Consider the following 13,181-nt stretch of genomic DNA (forward strand, 5'->3'; position numbering starts at 1 on the left):
AGGAATAGTTTGGTTTTCTTGTGACAATAGATATTCTGATGAAGTACATGTTTCCCTAATGAAAAAAAAAAAAAACCTGGCACAGCTTCACAAGCTAAAATTTAACCAATGTGAGGAGCTTGATGCTCTGTTTGGGAATGAGTGTTTTAATAAAAGAAGCATGAAAGTCACTGTGTTCTGTCATAAACATCTCCCAAGCCATGGTGAGAGCTGTCACACTGATCCACAGATGACCCCCCCCCCCCATAAACCGCAACTGTTAAAGCTCCCACTGGCTCTCCAACAGAGCTGGAGCAGAAATGAAGAATCCAGATGCATTCATGCTGCCTTCTTCCTAACTGGGGTCACAGAAAACTGACATATCACTCCAAACACACTATAAAGAAGAGCTGAGGCTCAGCAAAATGACCCAGGAATGTTTGCAAGCAGGTGGGTAAGGAGGGCAGGAAAAAAAGCTACTGTATGGGGAAAGGCAAGTCTCTAGACGCAAGGACACAGGCACAGAGACAAACATACATCAGGAAGTGGACTGTACGTCTTCCAGGATGAAACTGCCTGATGTGTTAATGGGGACAAGAAGCTAACAGTCCACAAACACACATTATACAGCAAGTTGCTATCGTATGGACAGTATGGCTATCAATATTTTGTAACAAGCAACTTTCCTTACCCGCATGAATGCCTGGTGTGTCCTACACTTCTCTCCACTGCTCGAAACCCCCATGCTTCCTGTGATCATGTCTGAAGTTCCATTAGAGATGAAGTAAAATCTTGATGGCGTCTCTGCCTTTCTGTGCACATCCAAGCTCACGTTGTAAAACAAAACTGCACAGACAGGGAAGAACTGTGATTAGCATACCTGCTCGAGGCGCTGGGATGGGAACAATTACATGCCATACTGGAGACACCTCAAGTTCCTTCATTAAATTATTTTACACAGTTAAACTGGTATTAAAAAATAAAAATACACCTTCAAAACTGTTTTTTTTTTTTTTTTTTTTTTTTTTTTTTTTTTTTTTTTTTTTTTTTTTTTGGTTTTTTGAGACAGGGTTTCTCTGCAGCTTTTTTGTTTTTAATAAAATAAAAATTGATTTATTAATGTCTTTTCAAGTTTTCATTATTAACATCTTTACTTATTTGTTTAAGCCTTTCACATGTAAGAATGTGTAAAACAGACTGTCAAAGTCATTACTAATAACACAAGCCTTTGGTCACATTTGTCTACATAGCACCTGGTAACAGAATTACAGATAGAGCTCTGAGCTCCACCATTGCTCAGGGGTGAATCTATCTTGTGTGATTACAAGGCTAACTTGAAATGCAGCAGGGTTCACTCATTTCTACTTTTTTTTAATACTCGATATTTTTAATTTTCTTATATAAAATGAAAATACAGGTCATAAGCTACACCTTTATAAGAAATGATTACCTTCCTTTCAGTCCAATCCCAATTACTCATCCTCTATGACTTTGCCGCTCATAGTCTGACCCTCTAGAGTTAAACTGTGCAGAAGCAAAAGTACATGAGCTTTCTCTCGACTATTCTAGTGGTTTGAAGGACAGATTTCAAATCTGACATACTAAATATTTAGCTGAAAAATAGGATCCTCAGATGGGACGGAAAAAAATGGAGGCTTAGAAGTGCCGTAAAATCATCAATACAGATTCTAGCAAGGAAGTGAGGCCCATTTCCAGAATCAAGCAAGTCCTCTACAAAGGGAGTGGAGCACAGCCCTGCACTGAGTTGCCCTATCTGCACAGGAGTAAGGATGTGTAAGTGAAATTCTACAGGATTTATATAAATCATGCAGCATTCATTTATATTTTCAGATCAACTTCCATTTCTGAAGGTGTTTTACCCTCTCATCTCAAGGCAACACGAGCATAAGACCTGCATTACTATTACATTTCTTTCCAAACCAATCTTTCAACCGTCATTTAATTAGAAAATAAATCCCAAATCAATAGACTTCAAAATTTCAATAACTGTACTTCAATAACCTAGAGAGCAAGCGAGAGCTACAATTGAAGGAATCTATCCATAAATGCGTCCCCTGAGTGCAAGCCAAGGTAACACAAAGAGGGAGATAAAAACCTTTTCCCATCAAGAGGAAGAGCACCCGGGCTTCATCAAACAACCCTACTGTGTGGCTTTTTCTCAACAAGGACTCATTTGACGACGATTATAAAACATGTTTTACAAGAACACTGTGACTATTCATGAGTTTCGTATATTTGCTTTCAGACATGATGAAAAATATCAGAGCCATAGAGTTGGAAGAGCGAGGAAGCGGCCACGTCCATTCATGTGTATCTTTCAGATAATCCATCAGCTTGTCTATGCTAATGTGGGATTCACTCTGTGGTCACACTCCCCAGGTGCCAATAACCGGATGAGGGTTTGCCCATCTCCTTATTATCTCAGCTCTGGCCAGGCTCCTCAAGAGCATTATTAAAAATGAGTCTCATAAGGTACAGATGCTGCGTGCACTCTGCCCTTTGCATGACGAACTTGCTCAGCCTGAAATCTCTATTGTACATACAGAGTCTGGCTCAATGAGTATTTGACAGCCTCTGTGATCTTCATATAATAGTGTGTGTTAGAGACTGGATTAACTACCGTCTTGGATAATCCACATCAATGCTACATTCTCTCTGGCAGACAATTAAGAGTTCCCTAAATATAAAAAATGCGCACAATTCTCAGAGCTGATGGTGGCACATATTATATATACTAAATTATATATAACCACACGTATAATTTATATATATTATATATATTAATATATAATATATATAAATTATATATATCAAAATTTATCCAAATATGACAGCATATATTAAAAAAAACTCCCTCCTACCTACACTAGCTCCACATTTTACAAGTTCAGTAGAGCCGAGGACATAACTCAGCAGTGAAGCACCTGCACAGCATCCCCAGGGGCCTCAGTTCTATCCCCATCACTGTTAGAAGAGCAGTAATAGCAATAAAAACATTTGAAGGGAGCCTTGTCAAGCAGAAGAACTGTGGTGTGCTCTTTTGATTCTGAAGATTTCCCAGGTTAAGAACAGAGGGTTCAACTTAAACAAAAGCAGCAAGTGAAACCTCTGGCACTGCCTTTCGACGTCAGTGCCAAACCTTCTATGTGCCCCACTTACTGATTGGAACAACTTGAGGACAAGAAAAAAGGTGGGTAAGAGGTATAAATCCAAAGATTATTTATTCTCCGCCAAGGAAGTGTCAACCGCCATGGCAAACAAACAAACACAATTTACTTCCAGATTGAGGAATGAGCTTCTGCTCTAGTGAGGCGCTAGTTTGGTGGCACACACTTACCGATGTAGCCGGGGACTTCTTTGCCCTTGTATGAGAAACAGAGTGTCAGATCCATGCACACAGAGGGAAGTCCATTTTCAGTGCAGTCAAATATTGTTCTGTTTATTGACTCGGGATGACTTAAGGATGCTTCCACAATCACTACGGGCCTTGTCCTAAGAAGGCAATGAAATTATTAATATCAATTAAGAGAATCATTTTACCTTAAGACAATAATTACATTCCCAACAACCAAGCAATACCATTTAAATGCTTACACAGTAGTATGTGCATACATGCTTGGTGATAGTTTATGTACAGATCAAGAGTTTCTATTTAAGTATATAAAAGCATTGACTTTATCAGATGGTCTGTTTAATTAAATCTAGGTAAGGTAAGAAAAATACCCCAAAATTTAATAATAAACTTTAGCATACCTAAAGGAGCATCAGCAAGGCCACTGCTATTGAAACCTGCCCCCCACTATCTACAATTAGGCCTGACCATCATTAAGCAAGTTTCACGCACATCCCTCTCACCTTAGCAACACTGCGGAATCAGACCGAAAAGCACCAACTGCTACATCTGGAGGAAAAAAAAAACAGCAAAGATTAATGATCACCATTAGTTAAAGGGAATTACCTTGCAGACACAAATACTTACCTGCCTATCACCTTTTGACTGTATCAAAACATCATTTACAGAAAATTAAGTGGAAAAGACAAGTTAGCCTCCTCAGATCTATTCCCCCAACTGTCTGAATCTATTCACTCAGAAATAGCAGTGATCCTTTCACAAGAAAGCAAAGAAGTTGATGCTAGGGACTTGTGGCATCGCTGCCAAATCATGTGTGATGCTTTGAGTGAGAAATATCCATCCAGAAGGCTCCTCTTGTGTCTTTTAAAACAGATTTCTCCTGTCTTTTCATCGTGTTTGGCTGATTTCTTAGGTTACTTCCTTCCTTCTCAAGAACAAGGGCTCTACCATCCAATCACTAACAGTATAAAAACTGATGGACTCCCTTAATCATTTCAGGCCCAGATCCAAAGCTTGAACATTTAGAAACACAATTAAAAGTGACCCGAAGCCTACACATCAATTTTCCATGTTCACAATAAAGCAGCATCCGCAAAGGAGCTTGCTTTGGTCCAGAAATTGGACACAGTCTCTACTCACCGACATATCCATTGTTGTCTGCATCAATTTGTCCTGAGATAGATTGTCCAAACATCCTCAATGATTCACTGATTTGAAGCCCTTCAATTCTCTGGGAAAAAAAAAGAGTAGGTAATTTTGACAGGAAATAGTTATCGAATAGCTAATATTTACAAGACGTCAGCTTAGTTAAGTAATGGATCTTCTGAGGCTTTCTCAAAGACAGTAACTCACAAAATGCATTAGATAACGCAAACTCTTTAAAAGAGGCAAAATTTCCTACACTGAAATGGATACAAAATCTATTTTATTACTAAAAATTTATTTTGTGATAAAGGCAACATATCACAGTACAGTTTTTAGTTTTTCCAAAACAATTCCTATTCCCTGTTTTTCAAGTTCTGTATTTGCTTCCTAAATCAATATAATAAACAAATTACTTGGCAATTAAGATGTCTATTATTATTTACCAGTTCCCACTATTTAGTTTTCTGATGAAAGTCTGCTGGTTTGGGAAGACTGCTTCCTAACATTGAAGAACACCCCTGCCCTCACTCTGCTCTATCTATTTCACTTCTTGTCTGGACGCTGAACAGAAACACACATGGTTGCTGTTCACAGTGAAGAAAAATTTAGTATCTTTCACGTGACGCATACCTAACTTCTGTTAAATATGGAGGTTCATTTGTCCACAGAGCTAGTGAGTCTTGGGAAAGTCTGTTCTTCCCAGAATTTGAACGTAGGTCTTTTTATGCACTGAGATGCTCTGAGTTTTCAAGTTACAGAAGTGAGAATGTTGTCATAAAATTATGTTAAGGCGCCGTCAGGTTAACTCTTGTACACTGAAAGAAGGATGGCCCAGCTCTGTCGAGCAAGAAGCTTTAGCTGCAAGAAACTACAGCTGCTGTCCAAATAGGCAAACTTGCAAAAGCATGGCCATCACCTGAAGAAAATATACATCTCTCACACAGACTTGAGTACTAGGCTAAGGGCAAGAATACAAGTTGACTAGAACTCTATGGGAATAAATGGCTTAGAGAAAATTGCTCTGAGAGTTAGTTAAAACAGGATCATTTACCAGTATTTTAGAGTGAAATAAAATGTGGTGTTTGAAAGAGAAAAGAAGTCCAAATTACCAGTCACATGACAAGGGTATATTAAGAACCAATGCCTCTTTGGAAGACCTGTCTTACCTGTGAGTAGGTGGATGAGATCCCATCTGCTCGGCCATTGTAAATGTAGATAGCACCTCGCAAATCATCTTCTTGTGGGGCACCGATAGCAATATCTGTTGGATTTAAACAGAAAAAATTTAGATATTCTTGATACTAAGAATGATCTTTGAAAACTAGCCTTCATCATGATCCTAAAGGCATATGACATAATATAAAAACTCCCTCTTACATAGAAGCTCAATCACTCTTCCAAAAAAAAAAAAAACCCACTAATATCATAAAGTTCAGGATTATTCATGGAAAATAAAGAGTGGGTGGATTTAAAGGACACTTTTCACAATGGTAAAGCTTACAGGGGCTTCAGACATACGCCTGGATGCCCATCTCAGCTCTGCTGCTGTGCCCTGCTATTCCACGGACCACCCAGTGTTTAACGTGTCTTGGTTTCCTCAGCCACAGAACGAGATAACAGCAAGATGCATGCTTAGTAGGAAAGGATACAATACATCCCTGCATCTGGCAGGTTATAATATGATATTATATGACCACAAGAACCTTAGTTTTAAGCTTTTAGACTTTTCTATGCCTATAAAATGACTTATAAATCAATTTTCCTTCCAGTGGTATATACTGGGGATATACAGACATACAAATAGGATTTCAGAAAATGCTTTGTTTGGAAAAATAATGACAAAGAATTTATTGTGATTCATATTGGGTTATGACACTGGAAGAAAGAAATGATGATCTCATGTGAAAAATCACAAGAGTAACAGACATGCCGATGAACCTTATTGTTTAAGTGATGTAAATACATATATCATGAAGGAGGAAAACGACATTCCATAGTTATAAGATCACTTCATTTTTATGTCACATGAGTCTATGTAGGTATATGAATTTATCTACTAATTGTGCAATGGTTTTAATTATTTTAACTGAAATCCAAAGCATATGACAGTCTGTTTACATGACATCACTTATTATTGTCTGGAAATGTTGTCACAACCATGGTTGGAATTTTGACTGCTGTTTAGTATAAACCACATTTTAATTATCAATGATAATATCAAGAGGACACAATTATTTTAATTATCATGATAGTATCAAGAGGACAGAATTATAAGCCATAAAAATAAGTTATTAAGAACTTAGTTGCTGAAATGTCAGAAATTACTGCACTCTGGGAAATTTCACACTCTCCTCTTACACATATTCGTCATCAATGTACAGTTTTATCAGATAAGTTAACTCCCAATGATAGACTGACAGGGGCTGCTCATAGGGCAGGTGTTCCCATATGAAGGCTAATGTCTGGAGCAGCATGCATGGCTAAGAGAGTGCCATTTATTTCACCATGGAAATGCTTCAGTATCAATTGGTGGATGCCACTACCCTGATTCTCACAGAGACACCTCAACAATGTTGTCTGGGAGACTCTCTGGGACTCTTCCAAATCTTTTAACAAAGCAGTGTCCAGACAAGGTGTTACTGCAGGGGTCACCGGAATGTGCTTCAGGCTTGGAAACAGATTCATTTGGGTTTTGGCAGTTTCTGAACTGTACTTGTAGCTAAATATTATTGTCCAGTGATACATACCCTTGATGTTTTTTTCTAAAACCACCATCCTTCTTAAAATAGAAAAAAAATGATGCATATCATAATTTGATAGATATAATTTTTAGAGATGTATAAAGAATTATGCTGCCTATAATCAACAATAAGTATCTTTAGAATCAACAAGATGTTTTGAATATCACTCTCTAACAACCATGGTAAAGATTAATTACTGGCAATTACAACTGACCCGACAGTATAGAAAACAAGACAGCAGACCCTCTGGCCTCATTTTCAGCAGGCAAATGTCACAGAACTATCATCATGTTCTCTTCCTGAACAATTTTAAATGTGGAAATCAAGTCCAAAATTAGATGTTTTAATTAGAGATTTTTACCTTCAAAGCCGTCATTGTCAAGGTCGCCAAGATTTGCTATAGATTCCCCAAATCTTGCAGAATATTTGTCATTCCCAGTGAGTACTGTTTCCATCTCATTCATTACAGCTCCCTAGGTAGAGAGAGAAGGAAGGTGTCATTATACAACTCCCTGACAACTTTACACATGATTTACTGCTATAATTGGATATGGATTTTTCTAATGCATCAAACCACGAATTGAGCTTTAGAACATACATCTCAGTTCAATTCAATAAATATTTATTAAGTCAACACATATAATAGCATGATTAGAGCTCAAAGGACATAGAAAATTGTCTAGCTCATGATCCCTAGCTTTGAAAAATCCAATAAATCATTTTGATAATTCAATTTAACAAATATTTATTGAGCTCTTGCTAAAGACAATGCACTGTGCAGAGTGAGCAGGTGAAGGGGGTCTTGGAAGCGTGTTTATAAAACGCTGTTTCCTCCAGAAGCCACGGCTACAAGGAGGGCTTAACACAAGCATGCACATGACTCGGAAGTACAAATTGCTTCAAACTAATGAGAAGAAAGGAAAATTCTAACTGAAGCAAGGAAGGAATTCCAATAAGGAAGAGTAAAAAAAAAAGATGACCAGAGAGAGAGAGACTTCATAAAGTGTCCATGCAAGACTACTGCAAGGAAGGTATGATTTTGACATACAGAAAAAAATGATCAGCAAATCCCTTACATATATGAGCGGTGTATATATATATAATCAACAAGAGAACAAAAGCCAAATTGTTATCCTACAGTCTATAGCAATTTGATTAAAAGGTAAATTTACTTTCTGAAGTGAACAATAAGAAGCCATGGGAGGCCTCTTAATAAAGAGTGACGTCACTTAAGATGGCCTTTGGAAACATATCCTAGCAGCAAGGCATTGGTCAACTGGTATCTCGGTTGCTGAAAGTTAGTGGTTACATATAATATATGTAATCACATACAAGGTAAGTTCATGATGCTGTAATAATGAGCTAATATCAGTTCAGTGCCATGCTTTAGGAGCAAATTCCTCATGCTGCTCATAGCCCATGTCCTCTTACCAGGCACATTCTTCTTCATCCCACAAGCACACAGTCTACACGTGGCCAAGTGTCCTTCACCATTTCTTTCATAATCAGAAACTCCTATATGATTCTTTCTCAAATACTACTTCTTCCTTGAAATATTTTTGGCCCAAAGAAAATCATGCCTAATTTTCCTAAAATTATCACCCCCATTTGCCATGCTGCTTTCCAATGACTCCTCCATGGCTGACATTTCACCCAGTCCCGAAGTTCTGGGGTCACAGCTGGGATTATATTCAGCTTTTTATCATACTATGTTCCATTAGAGATTCTCACTAAGAGTCACTATTTTTCTAAATGAATTAAAAATTTGAATTTGTCTCTATAAATGCAATCACTACCACCCACATGACACAGGATTAAATCTGAGAACTGGGGAATGAGCTGGCATTACTACTTTGGAAATGACAAAGGGAAGGGAAGCAGGGCTTCAGAGAAGACAAATGGCGTATAACCTCAAGACAATGCTGTTTCAGAGGAATTTTAGAAGTGGTGATTGCTCTTGTTCAAGTATTCTACAGTCATTGAGAATGGCAACCAAGTACTCACTGGGGATCCCTGAGTGCTGTTTAGTAGGTTAGGTCAAAACCCAAGTCATTTAAGCAATCTTCTTTCTTTCAGTTCATTGAAAATAATTCTGGAAGGCTTGCCTGTCTAGGACTTCTAGGAGTCATTAAAAAAAGGGTAAACAAAACATATGATTGCTCTCCCATGCTAGCACAGGCAAGAGCAAACTAGGTAAAGAAAATATTCTGCTTAGTGTCTAGTGCCATTTCAGAGAGTTTAGAAATAGATTAAATGTGAAGAAAGGAAGAGAAATCCACACTGCAGGATTGAAAAATGGAAACCAATTACTAAACTGATCCCAGCACCCGGCTCCAGGGCTTCTGGGTAAGCCAGAGGGAAGGGGAAAGGGTAGCCTTCTGGGAAGGCTCTTTTTCTTTGCTCTCTGACCATCTCTTTCACCTGTCCTCATGGTGGGATTGTCTATGATTTCAGTGGGGGAATGGTCCTTAACTTTCTGGATGGTTCTTACTGTCAAACTACTTGTTTTAAAACTCCTTGTAAAGAGAAACTTACTGGGTATTTTTGAGAGGGAACAAATGAGAGATGCTTGCTGAATAAGGATCTAATAAACACAAGAAAGGCTGTCTGTGGATGGGGAAGGGTGGGGCATGCAGGATAACACTGTTTGTGTGCTGATATTAGTGCTATCCAAGAGATCACTGTCCCGACAATAATATGCCTTTTTTATAGAATACATTCTAGTTTAAAGAACGTCTAGGAAATCTCTGCCTGTGCACCTCTAGTCTAGATTTAGAACATAGACACGCTTCCATCCTCATCCCAAATCTAGTCTAGATTCAGAACATAGACACACTTCCATCCTCACCCCAAATATAGTCTAGATTCAGAACATAGACACACTTCCATCCTCACCCCAAATATAGTCTAGATTTAGAACATAGACACACTTCTATCCTCATCCCAAATATAGTCTAGATTCAGAACATAGACACACCTCCATCCTCATCCCAAATCTAGTCTAGATCTAGAATGTAGACACGCTTCCATCCTCATCCCAAATCTAGTCTAGATTCAGAACATAGACACGCTTCCATCCTCAACTCAAATCTAGTCTAAATCTAGAACGTGGACATGCCTCCATCCTCATCCCACTGGGAGCCTTCTCCCATGCGTCATATAGAGTTTATGTCTGAAATGAGAACTTTATCAAATTCTCTGTAAGCAAGATTGCAAGCACACGTTAAAAATTCTTAACTAAAAGATGCGGTGTCCCAAAGACATGAAGCCTGGTCTTATTTTCATAACAAAGCAACAAAGAAGGTGCCACTAAGTGTCCAAGAAGCAAGGGTGTCCAGAGAAAGCCAGAACTCTGAAGAATGATCAAGTCACCTCTTTCCACTACCAACAGTGCCCATGACTTAAAGTTGAGCAATAGTTAGTAATGATCTAATTTAACAATGTATCCACTTCAGAATGACACCAGTCTCAGATTATTTTCAGGATATAGCTCACATGAACTGTGAAATAATATTTCATCAACGTGCCAGATTCCTGTTTGCAAGTCAAGACGTTAAAAACACTGACTGCTTCATCTATTCCTAATAGCAAACATTTTACAACTTGCTAAAATAAGTAAGGACCGTAAATATTGAAGTACATAAAAATCTATTTATAAGTATCTACACAAACCATGCTTCCAAATTTTGTGCCAAAATTAAACTAAAGGAAATTACAAATTAGTAGAATGAGACCACACAAGCAGTGTGTAGAAACTTCATTGTGCTGAGTCTCCTGCTTCCGGAACAGCTGCTCACTGCCGTGCTCTGTTCCATTTTCAGAACATCAGTATGGCGGTACAACTTTGATTTTGGTTCATCAGAAGAACTTAAGACTACCTTTGACCCAGCAAATTTGCTCAGTGGATACAAGTGCTTCCTCTGCAAATCTTTGACCTGAGCTGGGTCCCAGAAACATGAGGTAGGAGGGGACTGATTGCCTTTGACATCCACGTATGTACCATGGCATGCATAGAGATGCATGCACATCCATCATGTGCTTGCACACACCCACAAACACACACACAAATTTCAAAAAGAATCTGTAGTCTCAGAACCCTGAAAGAAGAGCTGTTTCAGTCTGAATTATAATTTGTGTCTTCCAGGGTGGAGACGCTCAGGCATACCAAGCCAGAATTGATGTATACGAATACTCTCCCTTCCTCTCTGATGGTGCTCTGCATGGGAGCCCCCACAAGGAGATCTGAGAAGCCGTCTGCGTTGAGGTCCACTGCGCAGATAGACGCTCCGAAGTACGAGCCAAGCTGTTCCAAAGCAGAGCACATGCGCAATGAGAAGACAGCGTTATCCACGGAAGCCCTCAGCCACCCCAAAGGCAGAGACATATTTACCTTTTTACCTTTCATTTCATGGATGATGCTCAGCTCCTTTTCATTGATGCTGAATATATATGCCTGCAAGTGGGAGAAGAATTCAAAACGTTTACTTCCTTACCAAATTAAAAAAAAACTAATTTGTTTAACTGAAACATCAATTTGTGTATAATACATAATTGGACAAATATAAAAATATTAAAGGCTTAATACAATATTAATGCTACCAATTTTAAGAGTGGTATGAAAATATTCATATTAGTAAGCCTGATTTGAAACAGTCTCCTCTGAGGAATTTACTTTTGGGTACCACAGAGAAAGCACAGAAAAAGGTTTACCGAAAAGTGCAGCGCCAGTGTCCACACGGCAACGCAGAAAAAGACGGAAGTGGAATTATCCTAGAGAATATCTGCTCTTCTTAGTCTCACCAGGCAGCACTACCCGTTTCAACTCCCTTTACTAAATAATAACCAGATCCCGCATTCTCCGGGCATCTATAGATAATTAACTACTTTATAAGCAATTTACTCAGAGCCAAGCCCCACTTAAGTTATACGATTTCCTTGAAAGGTTTCCAACGCAATCACTTTGAGGGCTATAAATATATTTTACATAAATTCGACCAATGCAATGCATTGCTCATCATTGTAATCTTATATTCATGAAAATGTTTACGGCTTCTCTTTAATGCCTAATTCACGTACTCCATTCAAGACTTTGTGAAGAAACAGAGAAAAAAAAAGTCTCACTTTTCCTATCTGTTCATGTTGAGGGGCTCCTCCTACAACTTCAGTTGTGTGTGGACTTCGAAAATGACCAGCTCCAACCGAATAGCCTTCACAACAGGAAAGAAATATGTGAGACTTCATTCACCATAGACATGTGCTTTTCTAATTTTTTGCGTAGAGGAAAACAAAATTGAATCCAAAGTGATTACTTTAGGTAGAGCCTCAAGAAAGTTTTATTAACTGAAAATCATCATTTAAAGCAATTTTAACATACAGGTTATAAAAAAATGATACTATAGGTTTGCATTGCCAAGCTCATAGCATTGAGAATACGACACTGACACTTGGTGAGTTATTCCCTGTGCGATATGATAAGCAACCAGCTTCCAGCACTGCCACTGTAACACCTGACCTTACACAAAACTCTGAAGCTGGCAAGTGATAATCGTTACAGATTTCATCTTTCTACGTGTGGACTTTACAAAAAAAAAATGTCAAGACATTCTTCAATCACAGGTAACGGAATGTCATATGGGTTCTGTTGGAATGATAATAAAAATACTACTTGTTTCATTAGTGCCCTTTCTGAGCACATGATGTTCACATTTCAAGCACATACGGGCTAAACAAACCTATGCTTTATAAGAAACTGCAGAACACACGCGTCTTATTCTAAAGGGAAACAATGCCATAAATTTGTGCTTGTAGAAATAGAGGTGATAAAGTATGATACGCTTGATTTGTGAAGTAACAACAAAGAGGAAAAGGGCAATAAAAATGATTCAACTCTGAGAAACAACCCAAGATAATCTTTCCAAACAAAAATAAATGTCTATAGGGAA

General features: G+C 38.3%; 1 protein-coding gene across 1 annotated transcript in view; it reads right to left on the reverse strand.

The window, feature by feature from the left end:
* The window catches only part of Itga4 (integrin subunit alpha 4), a 68,263-nt gene that overhangs the window by 32,366 nt on the left and 22,716 nt on the right, over positions 1–13,181 (reverse strand). Inside the window, exons 7-15 of the mRNA XM_038337653.1 lie at positions 12,361–12,446; positions 11,630–11,692; positions 11,405–11,542; positions 7,601–7,712; positions 5,665–5,759; positions 4,493–4,583; positions 3,856–3,901; positions 3,338–3,492; positions 671–825 (exon numbers count right to left, since the gene is read on the reverse strand). Coding sequence (XP_038193581.1) covers positions 671–825; positions 3,338–3,492; positions 3,856–3,901; positions 4,493–4,583; positions 5,665–5,759; positions 7,601–7,712; positions 11,405–11,542; positions 11,630–11,692; positions 12,361–12,446 — 941 coding nt within the window. The remainder of the gene's footprint in view (positions 1–670; positions 826–3,337; positions 3,493–3,855; positions 3,902–4,492; positions 4,584–5,664; positions 5,760–7,600; positions 7,713–11,404; positions 11,543–11,629; positions 11,693–12,360; positions 12,447–13,181) is intronic.

Source organism: Arvicola amphibius, chromosome 7 (genome assembly GCF_903992535.2).
Source record: "Arvicola amphibius chromosome 7, mArvAmp1.2, whole genome shotgun sequence".
Classification (NCBI taxonomy): domain Eukaryota; kingdom Metazoa; phylum Chordata; class Mammalia; order Rodentia; family Cricetidae; genus Arvicola; species Arvicola amphibius.